We start from the raw sequence: 21,801 nt of genomic DNA, 5'->3' as shown, positions 1-21,801 counted from the left end.
GAGGGATAAATTTGATAAATAAATGGAGGAGGCTGAATGGAAATATAATGTAAGGGAAACCAGTCTATATATCAGGATTTTGGTAGTTTCCTGTGATACATGCAACACTTCCTGCCAAAGAGAGAATAGTTGCCAAGATATAAACTTAGTCCACAAAGTCCTGCTAATGAATTTGAATGTGTTCTTAAAAATTGTTTTCATTTTTCTTTAAAAGTGAATTATGAAGGATCAAATGAATTATGTTTTAATATGTACAGTATGTTTAGTAACTTTTGAAGAATGTATAATGACAGTTTGGAAAAAAGCGTGAAGAGGATTGCCTTTTTGTAGTTGAAATTGGAGTGTTGTGACAAACTATTTAAGTGATGTGTATCATCATGACAACATTAAAACCTTTATATCAGGTATTGTAATTAGTTTGTAATAAGGTAGAAAAACACTTGTGCAAAATACTTAAACCATTTTGATTTAGCCCATAGACTCTCAAAGCGTATTTTTATTTTAATACAGTCAATGAAACGTTAAAGCATTCAGTCAACATGAGGCTTGAGCTCCTGAAAACTCGACCCTAATTCTTTTTAATTTTATACTAAATAGTTCATTAAGACTTTGGGCAGGTACAGTGATTTATTGGCATATAGCCAGAGCACTTTTGAGACCTCAGTGTGAAGTATTTGTATGATAAGTCTTTGCTCTCTGAAACTTTGTTAGAGTACAGTCTAGAAAAATTAAATGATTGTATAATTTACTAATGCTGTCCAACTTGCATCTAGTTAACTTAATAAAGATAGTACACAGCTATTACCTATGTCAGTAACCTGATGCTAATCTCTGTTTTGAGTTGGCTTCTGAAGAACTGTTTGTCTTATGTGGACAGGAAACAGTGAAGAAGCTGTCCTAATATCTACAGCATTTCACTGCTGGAAATAGCAAATGGAGCTAGCTGCACCACAATGGCTTTTATGCTGCATTTCGGGTACCAGTTTGAACTTTGTAAGCCTAATTTTCCCATTTGGGCCAGAAGGGCCTGTTGATCACACCGCCGGTCAAGATAGGGAAGTGATTTGGCTGGGTGTTTATCAGCCTGGCTAATTGCTCATTCAATTCACTGTGTAAGCAAACTTGCTGTCAGAAAAATGGGTGCAGAAATAAGCAGATGTGATAAGAGGGATGATGCAACACTACTTTTTTCAGTGGCAGTGCTGATGTGTGCCAGAACAGTATTCAGCAAACTTAAGGGTTTGTTGTCCAGAAAATGGTTGGCAGCTAGAAGTATTCTCTGTGGAAGTTGCATCTGTTTCCTTTCAGTAGACTGTTCAGGTTTAAGAGCTCTACTTCACAGGACTGTTTTGAAAAAGATAAAAGAGAAATAATACCAAGTGACTGTGTAACCATGGGCTTAGTAACTGTTTAATAATGTGCAATAGGTACTTTAATGATAGAACTAAACCCACAGCTATCATTCTTCACACCAGACTAAGTAGTTCTGCAAATGGGTGTGTAACACACCATTGTTTGAGAAACCCTGCCTTATTTAATCTTCATCTGAAAGTTAAATGTTACACAATAAGTCTGTTAAGAACACATTTTTCAAACTTCTTGTTGCTGGGTGATCTAAAACACAACTTGCTATGTCAGGTTTAATGCCTGTATTAAAACATACCAGCCACTATTCAATGCTAAAACACTAGCTTAATAGGTAACTTAAGATCGCTGAAAGTAAGCTACAAATTCTTTTGAATCATAACCCATGCAGTTTAGATGAGTTGACGTTGTTGCTTCACCAGTGGTGCAGAATGTGCTTATTTCTAAAAGGCTTGAAATCAGAAGGAATTTGAAGTTTAAAACAATATAGTTAGGAATCATAATGTATCAGATGTGTCATTTTATAGTGAATGTTTTAGTGTGAATTAATTTAAGGTGTCCTTTGAGCACAGGTAGGATTCACACAAAATTAATTAATGCATGGTGTTACTATTAACCAATTAAGTTCCTGTTATGTTTTAGCTTTTTAAAAGAAAGCACCCAAATGGGATGGTTCATAGAAGAGCAATGCCTGTGGCACCAGGCTGAGATGCAGTGAAGTAGTTTAATGTGATATAACTTTATTTTGCATGTCAAGGTAATGTCAGCAATTTTGAGAATGAAGTTGGAACATCGCTGAAATTGACATAGTATTTTATACTTGTCTTGACTTACTAAACCATAAAATGTGTACTCATTTGCCTACTGAGCACAACCATTCTCATGCAGAGAAGTTTGAAAGTTTTCTTCACTTTTTCAGTATAGATGTTTGCAATATACTAATTGCAGAATATCTTAAACTGAGTTCCTATCAACTGGAGAATGTCAAACATATGCTGGATGCTTCTCTATTAGGGATTTCATTTTCAGGACAGAACTTCAAAAACTTGCCTGTCCTCTGGTGATCTCTCAACTTAGAAACTGTGAATTGCTGAGAGCCTGATACATTCAGAGCAATAAAGGAACTACAGCTATGTAGTGTTTAACTGTGCTGTCAGTCGTTTTACCTAATGCTTTCCTAATAACTTATGCTTTCTAATTTTTTCCTAATTTGTCCTCTTAATAACCAGTCCACACCCACGTTCACTCTTTCACCTGGATTAGTTGATGACTCTTGCTTGGTAAAGTTGCCTATGCAACTTCAGTGAGTGAACAAGTAGAATTTTTCAAGAGGCATTTGAACCCATAACACCTTACTACTAAATTAAAGGTACACCAAGAGCTTCCTTCAGATCTTCTGCAATTTAACAACCATTTTTCTTAGGTTTTTACTTTAATTTGGGCTTACAAGTCATGGCAGCTAAACCCATTCCCAACATCTTCAAATCTTAAAAACTAGCTCAATATAGGAAAAAAATGACATAAAGACTATAAGGTTTTATGTCAGTTTGTGCAACTGGATTAACCTGATCTTCAGCCTTCACCTTATGCAGTTCATCTGGACTCAAAAGTACATCTGCTCTGTCATCTGCTGACTATCATTTCACATTTCAGAACACTGCATAAATGCTTGGGGAGGCTTGCTGTATGCTATGAGCTATGCAACATTTCTGGTGCAGTTGTGAATGGCAGGAGTGGAGCACAATTTCAATCTTCCTTCCAAGTGTTAATTTTTTTATTCTTGGCTCTGTAATTCGTAACCCATTTTATTGCCCTCATTATTCAGAGTTGTTAATTGTTTGTGTTTAGGACAGTTGTTGACTGAGCTGATTATAAGAGTCAAGGAGGCTATCCACAAGGAAGTCACATCTGATCTCTTGAATCTCAAAAGTGACATTCTGAGATGCTGTTGGAAATGGACTGAAGTAACTGAGTTAGATTCTCTTGGATTAAAGAAGACTTTTTTGTCATCTGCTGGCTTTTATTTCACATTAGATGTTCTTTTTATAGCTTTTAATTTATTTTGAAGTACTCCTGTAATTTTGCATACGATATAATTCATGAAATTTGTCTTCTACTTTCTGCAAGTCTGGTAACGTAAAGCATATTCTTAGTTACTGGGCTAATCTAAAAATTTATGTCATGTCTTTGTTTTCCAGTTCCATGTGTACTTAAAATCCCAACTAAACAGACTAATTTCTTAAGTAAGCTGTTTTAATGGTCATTCAATAGGACTGGCTGGCTTCTGTGATTGATTGATTTATTTATTTCCAAGATTCTTCTCCTACAATTCATTTTAGGCTGTCCTGAATTTAAAAAGAAAAACAAATAACCCCAAACTGTAGCCTTTTCAGCATTATTCAAAGCTCTGTGGCCATTCTTCCATTATCCTGTATCTATTATAACTTCTTTTAAGTTAAATACCTTTAAAAATAACTTCCTAGGCAAGAGACCAATGAATCAGGTCTCCCTTTTTACATCCATTTTGATGAAAAATACCTGTAGGCTAAAGATTTGTCTTACAGAGATTGGATAAGCAAGAACCTAAGTTCTTACTCATTGCTGGCTTAATATTGTTTTCTCTGATACTAAAAAAAAAAAAAAAAAAAAAAAAAAAAAAGTTTGATCTATGGGTTAAATGTCTTGCATTTTATGGGTTTAAATACAGTACCTTGGAGTATGTTTAGCACTTGGGAAAAAAAGCATTTAGCATTTCAGTCAAGTTCACCTGGAAAACCCAAGTCTCACTCTAATGTCTATTGGCATCGAGGTGAGCCTGCGTGGCTGCAACGCAGAGCTTCCCGGTGTGTTAAAGGTGTTAGAACTCTTTGGCCAGCAAGCTTTGGTGTACGTAGCCAAATGAAAAGCAATAGACTTAAATGAAAGTGCTTAGGGAATGCATTTTCTATCTACTCATGCCATGCTACCAGCTAGCAGATTTATCCTGATGTCTTTCTTTTTTTCACTAAGGAAACTTCTTTATAAACTAGTTTCTTAGGTTGAATTCATGGAGTAGCTTAAATTTTTTCTTCACCTGTTTTTTTGGGTTTTGTTTTGCGTTTTTTTTTCCTCACCTGTTTTTGAAATCTGTTAGAAGGTGGCACATTTTCAAACCTTATGTAAATACAGATGGGAAGGTTGTTTTGGATGAACAGGAAACCAAGTGGCATAGAGTTTGTACCTAACTCTCCTAACTAAAAGTTTGTACTGAAAGAAAAAAAAAATCAGCCCTGGATAAAGATTATCTGCTCTTAAAATCTGAGCACTGTACTCTTGAGGACAGAGAAATACTTGACCTACTTTCTAGGAGTGTACACTGGACAACCCATAGCTACTTGTTAACCTACTTGGATGGTTTCTGCTATCAGAGCCAGCTTATGTGTTTACAGCTAGGTATATGAAGAATAATCAGTGGCACATTGTTTAAGGTGAAGGCTACCTCCTCAGTTATGTGCTTCTAGAATAACAAGCTTGGCAGGTCTGACTTCTGAAGGTCAAGAAAGAAGTCTCTGAGCAATTAGAAAAGCCACTGTAGGGGGTGTCAACGGCAAACAAACATTAGCTGCAAGCATTCTAGTTGGGATTGCTCAGTGTACTGATGCTGTTGAGATTGGTTTTTATATAAAAACCAACTAGAGGCTGATATTGTCTACCTGCATCTAAGTAGTTAATAGAAAGAATGCTAAACCTGGAGACGCCGTCACCTGCTGTTTCAAAGATGCATTTTCTTTAGTGCAGGTAGATGGACCTTGGGAATTGTCAGTTACATGATGATGGATATGTTGTGTGGGCTTACTAGTATGTAAAAACAGTGTAAAATAATAATGTCCCTAAGTGCAGATTTCACCTGTAAGTAGTTTAAACCCACTATTCAGTTGTTAAGCTGTCTCCTATTTATTACAGTTCAGGGTTGGAATGAGTCGAACAGCCTGTGGGTGTTGAGCTTAGATTTTGTGATGCCTCATGTGGAGGGCAGGTAGAAAGAGGGGCTCAAATTATTTTCCAGCAATAGACTTTCAATTTCTCAGAGATGAGAGTCTTTGAATTCTTAAATGGGAAAATGTAAGGGTAAAAGACTTGTACCTCAAGCAGAGTAGTATCTTCTGGATCCTGCCTTGTGAGGAGACTCACAGAAACACATCTGCAAAGATTTGTTGTGCATCTGATTCCTACCAAGAAGTAGAATATGAACCTAGATAGACTTTCCTTGGCACACTGCATATTGCTGCAAGCCCATAACCTTCTGTTTCCTTTTCTCAGGCACTTTTTCCAGGTGTGGCATAACTCCTCCATCTTCCTCTTTTCATATATTTTTTTTAGTTAACAATCTCCTCTGGTCCCTGAGTGATTCTACATCCTTAGCCTGCCACTGGTTGCTAATGGGAATCTGATGGAGGAAAAATAGGGAAGAAAAAGCACCGAGTACCCTTTCTGCATACTGCTGATAGTATCTTTCTCTGCCAGTTTTGGAAAACAGTCTGCAGATTTTGTCAGTATCGTAATGTTTTGAATGTTTCATCATGGCAAAATCATTGACCCTAGACTCATACTGAAAAGAAATGGAATAATAGATTAAACATTAATTCTTGCGTTTGCACCTTTAATGTTCTTTTTGTCTTGTGCTGTCAGCATATGCACACAACTTTTTGTTTAAAACTGCTTGCTCTGTGATTAGAGCACAAGATTCAAATAACTGGAGCCCATGGGAAACTAGTGGTTTTTTAACTAAACATGTCACTATCACCTATTTTTATTCAATTATCACCAGGTTGCTGCATTATGTATTTGCAAGTCTAATATAGTCTCCCTGAGGTAAACTACGGTAAAATCAAAATCTACCTCTTGACGGTCTTTAGGGTACAACTGTTAATGCGCAAGGCATGGAAAAATGTATTTTTTAACAAAGCCGATTATGTAACAATGTAAACAGTTTTACTGAAAATTCTGGCTTCGGTCAAATGAGCAGCCACACAGTAACTAAATTAAGTTGCCAGGTATGTGTAAGACAGAAGCCGCAATCAGTAAGCAAGGTCAAATCTTGGTCTTAATTGATTTATGCCTATTCTAGACACTCCTGCTGCTGAGAAATGTCTTATGCAAGTTAGTAAGTGTGAAAATAAAATGAGCATTATTTTTCTGGAAATAATTACCTTCTGCCTGGTATGTAATTAGCCTAGGAAATAGCTTAGTCTACGCTGCTACAGGTGCTAGCACAGAGAACTTTACACATGCTGCAGATATGGTAATTACAAAACAAAAACAAACAAAAACAACCTTGAAGCTTCTTGCTTATTCCATTGTGGTTTAGAAACCGTATCCATGAGTGATACAGACAAATCGGTTGCTCTTCTCTGGAGTCTTCTGTCCTCAGAACAATTCATGATGTTACCAGATTTAACCCAGGAAAGAAAACCGAGATGCATTCTCATCCATATAATTTCGAGGATAGAGTCTTGTGTATAGTCCCTTTAAGAAAGGGGAAGAAATGCTTACTTAGAAGAAATCTATAGTAAATGTTAGATCAACTTCTATATCAGGTGAGACACCAAAATGGATTTTCTGTAGGGTCTTTGGAAATTTCTTACTGACAAATCAGATGCATTACTGAAGTTGGTGGCTGCATTCTTAATTCTGTCTTTGTAAAGTGGGATGAGCTGGATTTTTTGGGGTCCCTGCCAGCCATGCATTTGTTTGACGCAGCCGTTACAATTTGGAGTTTCCCCAGCTATAAGCTGTCATCTTTCAGTGCAATTAATTTCAGTGACACTTGTAAGAAGTGCACTAACATGTCTCTGCATAGCCATAAAAATGAAATTTACTTTTCGTATTATAGCTTTCATGTAATACATGGAGTTTTATGATTATTGTTGTTTAAAGTTTGGTAATTTGTTAAAGTTGTTAACTCTTGGAAGTAGAGACTAATTGGTAGTTTATTTGCTTTCCCTCACTGCTTATCTTCTCCCTCCTTTTTTTGATGGGGGAGAATTAAGGGAAGAGTAGTCATTTCATTTTCAGAATGAGAAGGGTCAGCAGTCCAGACAGATAATCCTGTTACCATCAAGCATGTTTGAATGACCAAGAAAAGACCTATTTCAAAATAGCTCTGAAGTGTTCGGGTTATCTAATAGTTTGGCTAAATTAAGAAATCAAATGGTTGAGAATTGTCCATATGAAACACATCTGCATTATTTTGTACTTGAAAAAGTTCTCTAATCCTGCAAAGAGAGCTAATTATATTAATAATCAGATAATTGACAGCATAACTGAATTAGCATTTGAGTTACAATTTAGTGTTATATACCAGTGCCAAAAGGAAGAAAGAAGAAGAAATGAAAAGGAAAAAAAAAAAAAAGAAATAAAGGCTTCTTGGTTTTAAACCAGTGAAACTGTATTTAGTACATCTAACTTCTAACAGTCCATGTTGAAGTGACAGGTAGCGTAATAGTGATGGGAAGGGGATGCCACCTAGGAGGAAGAACAATTTCCAGCTTCTATAAACTGTGCTCAGCTTCCCCTGGCCCCTCCAAAGGCACAGTGCTGTAGTGCAGCCCATCTACTCAAAACTGACCCTAACGTGTGGTTAGAGGATAGTCAGCAGTAGTAGTCCGGAAGTGCAACACTGAACGTCATGCTAATTTGTAAGATGCTTACTTAGGTGACTTGGTGACTGAGGAAAGGATAGCTTGGATGACTCCCAGTCGAGGCCTAAGGCTTGTTCATCTACCTACTTTGTTATTTCAGGCTCAAATTGATAAATGATTCACTTTCATTCTATGATGAAGTCCAAATTTTTCCTGCTCTGCTTACATATACAGGAGTTAACATGTAAGAAGTATTACATTGTCTTACAAAGTGTATTTCAAACCTACATAGAAGTTCCTGATGCAATTGGCTATTAGAAACAGTTTCTTCAGTGTCTTTCTAATTGACATTTTTCTAGTGGTATTCGTGTAAGGTTAATTGCAAAGTAATTGTTTTGTACTTCTGAGCAAATATATTTTTTTTGTCTGTTTGTTTTTTCTGGAAGTTTACTTTCTTCACCAAAAACAAAACAAAACAAAACAAAACATCATTTTAGCCATATTAGATGTTCTTGGTGAGATTAGTAGAAATTTTGGCTCACCACAGACAAAATTATAGAATTATTACAGTAAGAAGTCTTTATCATATGTTAGACATGGGAGGAGAGCTGTTCTATAGTACTGAGGGTCTCTGCTCATTTAACTTCAGTTCAGATGTACTTGGAGAGAGTCTCATCCATCGTCAGTAACTATGGGGAACTTGGTCACAGGGGAAATTCAAAACTAAAGTTCAAATCTTTCTAACACACTGAGCAGAGTATTACAAAGTGAGTAGAACTTCTTGAAGTACATGAGTGAAAATCTTCAAGTTCTTAACATTCCTGGTCTTACTTTTTTCTGCCTGTTCATTTCCAACTTCTGCTCAGAAAAGCCGCACAAAATAAAGTGTCGTGTCATCCACCCATAATGTCTTGTGTAATTTTGTATAGGATGCTTTCCTGGGATGCTCATTCATGTTATTTCATCATCATCATTGTCCTGTTATGAAAAGACAGCTTTTTAGAGCTAGTAAAGATACTAACTTAAAGGGGAAAAACTCGTGCTGTGTCTGTCCATGATAGTGTAAGTACTAGCTCGCTTTTGTAAAGCACGCATGGATGGTTACCATCCATGTGTGGGTCCTATCTGCGCGTGGATAGTTAGTGACTGTTTACTGACGTGCATTTTTCAGTGACTGATATTCAAGTGCATCTGTAGTGAGTTGTTTCTTCATTTTAAGAGGAGAATCTGCCCAGCTATATTACGTCCATATTGAAACAATAACGCGAGCACTGGCTGGCTTGGCTGTGAGCCTGAGTGTCACAGGGAACTGCTGAAGTTTAACCTTTCACATCCGTTAGCCATATCTCAGAATTTCATAACCTATAACCTCATAGGAGATAACTCTCATGCATCACCAGAGGATAGTGGTTGCTTTGAAGATTCATTTTCACTGTGGCGACAATAATAAATAAAGATGGTTTGACTGTAGCATAATGTATGCATTATAGAATAGCCAACATGAGTCACTATAGAGCCCTTTCAAGCATAGGCATGCCTTTTTGCTTTGATCTTGAATTTTACATTTTAGCATACAGTTATTTCAGAATATTTATACCTATAGTTTCATTATAATAGCTAATATGCAAGCGAAAATTGAAGATATTCTGTGTTTAATTTGGATAAAGCCTAATTACTTCCTAGTGTATCTAATTGACTTTACACTGTGGTCCTTAATTTTTTTGGTTATTCTTCTGTTAGTACAAATGGACATAAGCTTTCCCTGTGGAAAGTCAGCTCCGTCATTAGTATACAGTGTGTACTGAGAGACTGGTCGTGCCCTTTTGGATGAATACTCTGACACAGGGCTAGTCAACTTACCAAGGCTACTCTTGATGTAACAAATTAGTGACATAACTATAATACTCCTTCAAATTCAAGATTGTGCAAATCTAAGAAAATCAAGAATAGAAGTTCACTGATCTGTATTTGAACAATGTATTGATACAGAATTTAGGAAAATAGCGAATGAAATGCTGAAATAATGGATGTCACAGGTATGAATTCATCTAGGTGTGGCTGCTCCAGCAGGGGGATTAGACTAGATGATCTTTCAAGGTCCCTTCCAATCCCTAACATTCTGTGAATTCATGTATAACACTCAAGTTATGATACGTGACTCTACTGAATCAAACTTCTGTTTTCTTACAAAGATAAGAATGTCATATGTTTCATGCAAAGACTAGCAGTAGGAGTTCTGTCAAAGAACTTAGTGTTGTAATTTGGACAAGGTAATTAAAAGAGTGGAGTTGTTTACATAGTTACGCACATAACTCTACCAGTTTTAGTATTTGCTTCAATACAAATGTTTCAGTTTCAGGTGATACAGTAATTAGCTTACTCACATTTCATTTACATTATACTTAAATTTTGGCAAAGAAAGTAAAATAAGCTGATAGTGGTTCTTATTTATTCTGCTTCTCATCTGTCTCACAGAAATAATTGATTTTTCCTATAGTTAAATCTGCATCTTCTAGAGGAGTGGGAACAACTCAGAGTCAGCATTTTAGATGTATGCACTTAGGTCTAACCCTATGTTCTGGCTTAAATCTTGTAGATTTAGCTTCTTGTATCAAAAGCATCTAAATAGTCTTGCTTAAGGAAATCTTTCTAGGCTATGGTCAAATTCTCGGACAGTATAAACATTTTCTATAGGTAAATTTTACAATTTTGCAAATTGTTTGCATGGCAGTGTTGGTCAGAAGTACTTCACTGAGTGCTTTTGTAACTGAAGCTCAAAGCCAGTTTACCATCTGTTTTTATTCACTTCAGGCACTTCAACCTTCGAATGAAGAGAGATACATCTCTTTTTAGTGAGGATTTTAAAGTAGAAACATCAAATCGAGTAATTGATTATGATACCTCCCATATTTACACTGGACACATTTATGGTAAGTACTACACTTTAAAATGGATTAAAGTGCAGTCATTTTAAAACAGGAGTTTTTAAAAGTACATGCAGGAAGTGAATATCTATGTGATTAGGTTACCTTCATTGTTAAACTTTAATAATGCATCTAAATGAAATTCCCCCTGCTTTTATTCTCAAATGAGTGATAGTTAAATGATTTTTTTACTTGGTATTTCTTGTACATCCATGAAACTTGAGGCTCAACTCAGTTTATGAACTTATTCTTTATAGAAGTCTGATGCATTAAAAAAAGAAAAAGCTGTCTGCATTTAAACAAAAAAAAAAAGTAAAATCAGATACTGTTCTTAGTTTAAAGAAATTGAACGACTATAGAGCTGCCACCATTAAGGGTAAAATACCTGATTTCTGTTATTTCAGTAAATATAAAAGAAAATTGATTAAAAAGGAAGGAGAATGAAGGAATTAAAAGTAGATGAAGAGGAGGATTAAGACTTGCTCTGTCCCTCTATACAGTCTGTCTCAGATCTGAAAGAAATCTAACTGGCTCCTGAAGATCTCTATTAGTAATGTCCTGCAGTCTTAAAGTGACAGTTTTGAACTGGGGAAAAAAAAGTATACACAGTGCTTAATATGCATCTAGGTAGACCAACGTGCTTGTTGACTTAAGTAGGTCAGATAGCTTTTGAGGTATGGGAGTTGGAAGTACAGTTTTGATAATTTGATAGTGTGATTCTGAACCCCCCTCAATGGAGAAGTGTATAAACGTTTTTCAGTAATCTTCAATGCTTTTTATGGAGAAGGCTTCTGGGGATGTTGCATATTGTAGTAGACAGTTGTACTTATCCAGACTGTAAATGTTTCAAACACATAATCATTTCATCCCACATTTAAACCTAGCTACAGTTTTTAGAGGGTTATGCCTGAAGAGAAACATGGGTGTCTTGCATATCGGGAAATCTTCCTCAGAAAGCTTTCAGAATTCAATGTACACTTAATGATTTTTTTTTTATAATTGTATGAATAGGTGCATAATGACAGCACTTGATTATAAGATTTAATGCTGTATACATGACAATTCTGGAATATGGAGTTGAATTCTTCATTGTATGCTTTTTAAGTCTGTCACGTATGTATCTGATTTGTGCTGAAGGCTTTGGAAGCTATCGAACTTAAGAACTATGATTTTGGGCAACCATGTCTTACTGTTGAATATTCTTAGTCTTCAGAGTTCAGGCACAAATTTGCTGCAAGAATGTTTTACTGCTATTGTATAGAATCTTACTACTGTATAATTAATAGGTTTTTAGCAGTTGGAAACTGCTGCACTATTAAGATAATTATGCAACTATCATGCCTTAGCATTGTCTGATTAACACCTTGTGTAGAGTGTATTCTTGAAGTTTGCACAGGACTGAAGGCTTTTAGGAAGGTATTAAAAAAGTACCTTTTTTCCTTAACAGGTGAGCAAGGGAGTCTTAGCCATGGATCTGTTATTGATGGAAGATTTGAAGGGTTCATCCAAACTCATAGTGGGACCTTTTATATTGAGCCAGCAGAGAGATATATTAAGGACAAAACTTTACCGTTCCACTCTGTCATCTATCATGAAGATGATATCAGTGAGTGCTTCCATTTTGTGCTACAGATGAAATATTTTTGTTATTAAATGTCAAAAACTGTAAGCTATTTATAAGCATCAAGTGAGACTTTGGTTTGCATGTGACAATGTGAATTGTGCTGTCCTAATGTGATTAAAACTTATGGTGTGAAAAAGATTTAGGGCAAACGCAATTGAGTTTTCCTTATTCTGTCACTTTAAGCAATACTTAGCGTATAAGCAGTGTATTTTCTGCTCAGTGGACACACATTTCTTTAGAAAAATGCCTTCTTAACACTCCCTAGTCTGACTGATCTTTCCTGTGATCTGTAAAATAAAGTGTAATTAAAGTTCAAGACCCTACGCACTTACCAACAACTAGTAACGGTGGTGTTTGTGGAAAATGAAAGCTTCACCTGCATGTATAGGTCACAACGGTCTTCAGATAGCTTGTTAAAAGATGTGGTGGCACCCAGTATGTCCTGTTTTAAACAGCTGTGATGGGAGTTCTGTCTTAAGTCTACAGGGAATACTACTTGAAGAGTATAGCCTCAGAAGTCTAGCTTTGGATGTAAACATCCAGAAGGACAGTGAAGTACCATAGAGAACTTTTATGTCTTCAGAACTGATGCATCAGTTCTGCTGTCTGCCTGCCTTTTTATATATGATCAGTCTTCAGCTGACAGAAATACAAACAAATACAACTTGCATGATTTCAAAGAGCTTCTGAATTAATGCAGTTACTGAGTCATATGTACGTTGTGAGTGGCACTTGTTCTCTGACTGCTTAAATGTGCATCTTCCTGCTACTTACAAGACCCATATTTGAGAATGAAGTAACCTCATAGGGTAGTGTTTCACTTACTGATTTTGGCTCTCAGAAGTTGCAAAATGAATTTAATTTTCGGCTTTACAGAGCATTGCAGGTGGAAGTCTGAGGAGGTCTTTTGCCTTGCTGGAACAAGGCAACTGTTGAACAGGCAAGAACAGTTCTTGGATTATTGCATGGTTCTCTGCGGTAACATGAAAAGAGTAGTTGGGAAAAGTAGTAAAAAAACTACAAAATCCTGTACTGAAACTGTAAGATACAGTTTTATAACAAGCTATCTGTAAATAATTTGCACATGCTTCTGAATTCTTTCAGTATAACTGGAAAAATTCAATTCACTGCCTGATAATGGGAATACTGGACTACCACTTACATAGCACTTTCTGTAAATAAGTCCTTATCTGCTTCACAGGAGTTTTTATTAACCTCGTTGTAGAAATGGGAGGGGGGAATTAAAGGGACATAAGACATTTTCCCTGTTTCCAAGGAGCAAGGCAAGCAGGAAGATTATCTGTCCCTGTTCCTTGTGCTGTAAACAATAGGGGGACTAAAAATACTCTTCACTGAAATCAACTAATGAAATAAATCAAACTATACCTTAAAGGACCAAATGATTTGATTTTATGAAAATTAGTATTGCTGTCTTGTAGAAGCAATCTCTGTTGTAGGAGTAAATTGATCACTTGAGAGCTGGATAAAGCTAACAATGAACTTGGTTCATAGTAATGTCCTATTAAACTTAATAGGAGTAGGATGTATATTCAATTATTTATTTACATGGTAGTATGTTGGCTTACACTGTTTTTGCTCTTGAATCTAGTGCATCAGTCATCAGCTAGAAACAAAATCAGATTATCAGAGAGGATAGTCTCAATCTTTTCCAGAGAGCCACATCTAAGCAACAGTAAAATACGGCTTCCAAATCACCAAATGAGTGATTTCGAAATGAGTGAGCATTGGAGCTTGTTCAGCATGGTTGAAAATAGCCCATCCTGAAGTTAATTCCAAGCAGCACTATTTGAAAATGCACCACTCCTGTTGTTTACAAGGCGGAGTCTGATGTGCATGCCTGATGATTGTACAGTTAAATGCTTTTTTCATTGGTATCCTAGACGCTTCTATGATTTCTGTGGTCTGAAATACCTGAAGTATACAACTGCTTCTGTTGCTTTCTTAATAGTGCTTTTGAGATTAATTTTTTTGCACCTCCTTAGAGCTATTTTTGAATTGAACTGCATTTCCAAATTAAAAAAAAAAAAAAAGTAGGCTTTACAGTAGCTTTAAAAATAAAAGCAAACCCTAATCTGTTACTGTATTAACTTAAGCTAATTCTGGTGAAATAGAGGCAAACTTGTAGTATCTTACACAAGACAAAGGCAACAAAAATGCTCACATAGCTAATTTAGGAGAGACTGGGGGAGGAGAAATCTTTGCTTTAATTTGGTATATTTTTTGGTCACTCACATATCTGCCTTTTGAAACAATATGCTTTTTAGTGCCTTTCAGATATCACAATGCAACATATGATTAGCATCTCAATGAGGTCTTTTTCAGTATTTAAACAAAAGTGTTTTTTGTAAATGGGGATTATATTGTCAACTTTGTAAGGCTGCTTTTGTCTGTGTTACAGTAGATGTGGTGACCAGTGGAAGGCAGCCTTCTATTCACGACTTGAAACACAAGTTGAATGATTTTAGTTTCTAAACCACTCCCGATCAAACAATTTTATAATTTAGTGCAAGAGAGATGTAAACTACTATTTTCATTAAAATGTTTTGGAAGCTATTTTCTTTTAAGGGTTAAGATTTCACTGGAGCTGTATTTACTGTATTTAAATCCTGTATGCTGCAAGTGTATCCCCGAGTTCATACAGTAAAATACAAAATCAGTTGCATATTTCCTCAGATCAATAGTAGACAGGAAAATCCTGTTCAGAATTTCAAGGAAATGAAAGTGGTTATTTAATTCTCTGTGGTCTGGGAAGAACTCTACAACTGAAAAGTAAAGGATTTTGTAGTTTCGCAAAGCAGTATCTGCTGATTGAACTGAGTGAGGATTACAGACTATTTATGATTTGAGAACTTGATTTCTTGTTTTTTTTCGTAGGGTCATTGCCAATATTGTAATGAAGGTCTACTTGTCACAGGAGCACAGTATGACAAACGGCCTATAATGATAATAAAAACAACACAAAAAAAATTAATACAGTTTTAATTCTATCTACTTAAATTTGGATTTTGTTCTGACACTGTTGCTTTTGGTAGTATTGGCCAGATCTCCATGGCTGTTGAAGGACTGAATCTTCATTATTTTCAGTGGAACCTTGTCATGTCCTTGCCCCTGCTGCCTAAAGCTAGTATCCATTACATAGTTAACCTAAATACTTAAGAGATTATACTATTTGCTGACAAAGATTCTTCATCACATTTTTGCCTTTTGTCAGGTGTAAAGGATACCTGCCAAAGGTATATAAAGGATAAAAATTCTTTTATTTCATTTGAGTGTCTATAGTTGTATATATCATTAATAACTTATACCTCTCTGCTATCTACCTAGAATAAGATAAGAATGAAATTAAAAAGATTTTGTTGTTTTTTAATCACTGTTACTACTTTTATTTTAACATCATGCCAGATTGTACCAAAATGGAAATGGGAAAACAGAAACTTTCAACAATAGAGAAATCAAGTATTTATTTTACCTGAGGATTTTTCCTAGTTAGAGAATTGATCCTGTAATTAAATTCTTCTTTTATAGGCTGTGGTGGAAAGTAGGCGTCTAGTGTTTTTCAATTTAACATTGACCGTAAGCAGCCATTTTGTTGGTAAAAGCATGTGTGTTCTTGTGATCGGTTCATGGGGTTGTGGTAGGGATAAGCCAAGAAGCTCGTGATGCCAAAGAGCCAGCAGAAGGTTGTACCTCTCAAAGCATTTAAAAGCATCACAGGAACGTGGATCAGACTGCTGCGATGGGGGGCAAAGTTGTCCAAGTCATCTGACACCATGTAACTCCTGTCTAGCTTCAGCAATGGAACTGCTGCAGGGGATGGTGGAAATGGATCTTGGAAGATGAACAGGGAACAGTGCCTTCACAGTTCAGGGGTAATTTATTATTTAACAAAAGAAAGCTTTGTGTGTAACTTTCTCTGTAAACAAGGCATGCTCCCAAGCCGTACTACCCACTATTACCTGCCTCCTGTTTTTAGTGGAGTGTATTCAAATCTGTCCTTGGGATTTGTTTTTCCCAGCATATGCTAGATGTTGGCAATTGTTGTTGCAGACTGTTTAATGTACAATTTTAATGGTCATACACTTAGAGTGTTTCTTACCAAATTACTACTTTTTGAGGTGATAAATATTTGCTTGAATTGCAGTTAGTCAATTTTAGAAATGTATTAAGGGATTTCCTAACCTCTTTGGGAAAAAAGATGCAGAGGGAAGACTGCTTATTTTGTGTAATACATTGACAGCATTTTTTTCTAGTACTGTACTGTCAATTGTCATCATGCCAGAGAATGAATAGAAGTGTGGTGATAACATAAAATGGCGTTTTGTGCTGGTGCAAAATATGCTGTGCAGTCATGTTTCCAGTTACTTTCTGCAGATTCCTGCAGTTGCCGCTTGCAATTGCTTTGAAGCTATGGTGGCTTTACACAGAAGTGTGCTGAAGGTGAGACAGTATTGTCCATTAGCTTCTAACTCCTGCCCTTGTATAACGTGCCTTTGTCACAGGGATAAATAGTGATGTGAAAGCAGGCAATGAGAATCACAGTTAGATTAAATAAAGTAGAATTGTTCTACAATGGAAATGGAGGAGGGAAGAGTTGCATCTATAATCCTTTGCACTTAATAATTCCAGTATAGTGATGGTAGCCAGGGTACCACAAAGTGCAGAAGGTAGTGACTGGGCAGTGCTGTTTGTTCAATCTTGGTTGTAGCAAAGCCAATATTACACCAGCTTGTTAATCAAATTGGTGAAGGGATGAAGTGGCTTGTAATATGAGCATTTTTGTCAGTTCATTCCTCTGGCACTGTGCTAGGGCTAGCCATATTGGGAGGAATGTGATGAGACAACTGTTCAAAAATGGTATTTGTGTGTTAAAAATTGAAATATGGGAAACAAATATACAGAAAATCATTAAATAAATTTACATGATTTTAATAACTACAACTCATGAACACATGCATGAAACAGTGAAAGGACAATACTAGTTCTTTCATAAGTCTAGGATTTTTTTTCAAAATACTAATTAATGCACACTAGAGTTACCTCTGAGGATTATTTTTTTTCTTTTAATTTAAACTAGAATCCTTAATAGAACCCAAACAAATTTATCTTCTGTGCAAAATCAAGATTTTGCTAATAATCTCATTGGCAAACACTAGTAAAAAAGAAAGTTGACTGAAGAAAGTGATTTTGTTTCATGTTAGAGTAGCTTCTATAAAGTTCAGACTTAAAATACACTTTGAAGTACAATACTGTACTTGGATATTGTTATCATAGATAAAATTAATTTGCTAGTGAGATAGTGAGTACCTGTTTGCATGCAAGTGTAAGCTTTCAATTGCTCTTTAAGCTGAGATTTTCTTTGCAGAGAAGCTTGATTATTAAGAGGTTCTTTCCTACTATGCAAAGTTTACAATCACAGTAAAATATTTTGTAGCTAGTAAAGGATCCAATTTGAAAAAATGTTAACTATGTTTAAATTGGCCTAATATATCTTTAACTCGTTATAAGAAAATATATGGCTTATTTAAACGTTTGTAAATATATATGGTTGGGAAGAAGGAAGGTTGGAATGCTACTTTAATTGTTGATTTATTTGTCCTTTTAAGCTTATCATTGTTTCAGTTGGATATTGTTGTACTGTTAGTTGGTATTTTGAACCATAAACTCGTATGGAATGCTTTTTTTCAGAGCTCCAAGGCTGCATGCCAAGGATACAATATTTTAATTCCTATTGCTATTTAATTTTCCCCAGCTTTTAATTATTGAAATTTGAAATTCAGAGCTTGATGATCTAGGGAGAACATCTGAAACAAGTTGGGCTTGTATATTGAAATAGTTTAGCAATATCATATAGTATGAATGCAGGAAACATATATGAGAATCAAAGATAATTAAAGGCAACTTTCAGATGAAGCTGAACCAGAATACATAACACAACAGTGCGTGTACTGTGCTGTAATGGCTAGTGGGGTTTGACTCCACAGAACCAACCTAGATATACTTCCTAGGAAAATCCCCTGAAATACATATAATGTGGAGATCAGCTTCTCAAGATCCAGCTCTTAGGCTTTAGAGTTGTACTGCTACAAGCCTGTTCTATCTTCCTGAAAGGAGGTTGTGGTGAGCTGGGGATCAGCCTCTTCTCACAGATGACTAGTGATAGGACTAGAGGGAATGGCCTCAAGTTGCACCAGGGGAGGTTCAGGTTGGAAATCACGAGAAATTTCTTCTCAGAGTGTTTAGGCATTGGAATGGGTTGCCCAGGGAAGTGGTGGAGTCACCGTCCCAGGAGGTGTTCAAGGAAAGGTTGGACCTGGTGCTTAGGGATGGTTTAGTGGGGGATATTGGTGGTAGGGGGATGGTTGGACCAGATGTTCTTGGAGGTCTTTTCCAACCTTAACGATTCTATGGTTCTATTTACTCTCTGATTTTGGATCTTTGCACTTACAACAACAAAAAGGCATCTTGGTAAAGTTTATGCATTTTTGATAAAACCTGCACCCTGTTGTGCTGATGGTAAAAAGAGTTTGCCCTACAGAAACTGCCTCTGTAAGTATTAGTATATGTGGATCACCATCCCATAATCTTTCCTCTATTATTTGTTACTGGGGCACCAATTTATGATGGGTTCCAGTCTGTAGAGAAACTGAAGGGGCAAGATCTCTTCCCTTCGGTAGTTCTCACCTCTGGAAGGAGTTTCTGCAAGTATAGTGTGCTTACAGATCTTTAATAGGTACTGACATTCAAAGTTGATAAACCTGACTGTGTTTCTTAAGCACATTAATGTGTGCGATGAGGTCTGCATTGGCAAGTACTGAAAGAATTGCCCTGGGTAAGTAACCAGTTGTTGTAAAATCTTCTCAGTGAGCTAGTTTAAATTTCCAGCTTATTTAACTTTGATGTGTACCCAGATAATACTACTGTTTTGCTATTAAAATTTAAACAACGAGCTATACTAAAGAGGTGATGAAAATGTTTCTTTTCAGCCTCATTTTAGTTTGCCTATGTTTTCAATTTTTGTAATCTCTAATTCTGTAATTTTTAACAACACACGTACATGCACACACTCTTCTCTATTACTATTGTTTACTTGCCAAAATGGAAACCTGTGCCATTTACTTTCCAGAATAGAAATCATGCATTCACCTTGTCAACAAAATTGTTAACAAACTGATAAGAGTTTGAGAGTAGTAGAGTTGAGTTTGAAACCAAGGATCATTTGAATTTCAGTTCTAATGCATTGGCAGTTAACATGCCATTAACAATACAAACAATTGTGAAAGATGAATTAATTAAAGTAATAGAATCCTATAAGAATGTTAGCAAGATTTCATAGTTTTAGTTTAACAAATATCCAAGCTCTCTCTTAACCAAGTTGTCTTTGATGTAATTGATCTCAAATTGTCACTGTGAGTTCAGTTTTTTTTAATGTTGCTATTAGTTCAAGATAATCTGTAAAGATGCCTAGATAACAACTCTCCTTCTTACATTATATGTTGCTCACTTCCTAATTTCTTTTGCTAGTTGTAAGAAAACAACTTTAAAAAGCAGTCATCGCAATTTTGGCATATTAAGCTAAGAATGTATCTTAGTAGAAATGGTGAGTGGAAAGACAGCTGCTTGAATCTGAGAATGCTTCCTTCAAAAACTACATGAGCAATATTGGACACAAACTGAGAAAGTTGCAGAGATAAAGCTATATTTAATATAGAATTAACGTTTACACATTTGAATTTAAAACCTCAGCATGGCTTTCCTCTTTTTAGAATATCCTCATAAATATGGACCACAAGGAGGTTGTGCAGATCATTCGGTATTTGAAAGAATGCAGAAGTACCAGATGACTGGTATAGAAGAACCAACAACAGAGGTACAAAACCAAGCTATAATGCATTACGTTGATTAGAAATTAGTGTAATAACTGCCTGTTTCTTGTATGTTTTCTTTTTCACTTTTGATCAATCATCCCTCTACTTTGTGAGAGACAATAACCTAAATTATTGCTAGTTATTTCTTAAAATATTTTTTCTATTTTTTTCCCTTTGCTTCTACAGCTTAGATACGCTAGCTCATAGTCTTGATGAATCCTACATGGTCTCAAATTTTTAGACGGAACTTCAGATGAATTTTTAAGTAAGCTTGAGATAAGGAATATACTTTATTGCAGTGGAGAAGGAAGAGTTTCAAGTTCCTTTGGTCTCTAAGTAGTATATTGGTCCTTGAAAAGCACTAACTGTCAGATTTTCAAGATCTGTTAGTGTGACACTCATGTAATATCTGAGTGTTTTCAGTGGTAAATGAAGCGAATATGAGTGCGAGGGTCTTACTAGCAATGTTGAAAGATGGAAGGGCATACTACAAATTGCCTGTGAGAGGAAGTAAGTTGTCTATGGAAGGGACTTGCTTATCTGTTCAGATTCCTGCTTTTTTTTTTTTTTTGTCTTCAGAGTTGCACCACTTGTCATGACATTAGATATTTTTTTCAGCACTTTCCAAATTGAGTTCATCTTAGTTTTAGGTCTGTTATGAACTATTTGAACTTTTGGCATCATTTTGTGGTGTTAAGTATATGCCAACAAAAAGACACGCTACAGTTAATAAAATAGCATCAGTAGCTTACCATATTTATATTGTAACTTCAGAGATTATCCAAAGTATTACTCAGTTCATTGTTGGTACTGATAACATACTTTCCCAAAAAATTTTATGAAGAGTGTGTGCGCTATCAACCAATGAATGTCATAATGCAAAACTATTAGAAGATACTGCTGTAAATAATGAGAATTATATTAACTTAATGTTAGGTGTACCTTTTGTTCTATGCTGAAGTGTTTAAGTATCCCTGTTTGCTGAGGTAGCTGACTAAGGTAATCACATTATGAAGTAACCTGTGTTAGGGAGGATGCATTTAAATCCCACAGCGCTGTTTTTTAACCTACAAACCTTTCATTTTTGAAAAGGATTATGAGGAAGAAAAATTCCAAAGATTGCATGGACGAAAAAATCTATTTCACATTGATTGCCTTTTGTAATAAAAAACATGAAATGCACGAAAGGTTTGGCTGAGGTATCATTAAAAATAGATGGCATATTTGAAGACTGGCTATAATAGACTTAGTTTAATTCAAGTTTCATGAAACTTTATATGTCTAAAAAAATAATGAAAATCTGTTTATATTATTTGAGTGTGTTTAGAAAAATCTATTGCTATTTTTAGATAATCTAGTTCAGTATGTAGACATGCAAAACT

General features: G+C 35.7%; 1 protein-coding gene across 1 annotated transcript in view; it reads left to right on the top strand.

Moving 5' to 3' along the window:
* Nucleotides 1-21,801, top strand: part of ADAM10 (ADAM metallopeptidase domain 10) — a 49,492-nt gene that overhangs the window by 12,532 nt on the left and 15,159 nt on the right. The window contains exons 3-5 of the mRNA XM_035553960.2: nucleotides 10,797-10,915; nucleotides 12,357-12,515; nucleotides 20,318-20,421. Coding sequence (XP_035409853.1) covers nucleotides 10,797-10,915; nucleotides 12,357-12,515; nucleotides 20,318-20,421 — 382 coding nt within the window. The remainder of the gene's footprint in view (nucleotides 1-10,796; nucleotides 10,916-12,356; nucleotides 12,516-20,317; nucleotides 20,422-21,801) is intronic.

The sequence above is a fragment of the Cygnus atratus genome, chromosome 11 (assembly GCF_013377495.2).
Source record: "Cygnus atratus isolate AKBS03 ecotype Queensland, Australia chromosome 11, CAtr_DNAZoo_HiC_assembly, whole genome shotgun sequence".
Classification (NCBI taxonomy): Eukaryota; Metazoa; Chordata; class Aves; order Anseriformes; family Anatidae; genus Cygnus; species Cygnus atratus.
Note: the sequence above shows the minus strand (reverse complement) of the source record. Positions and strands in the feature narration are given on the sequence as shown.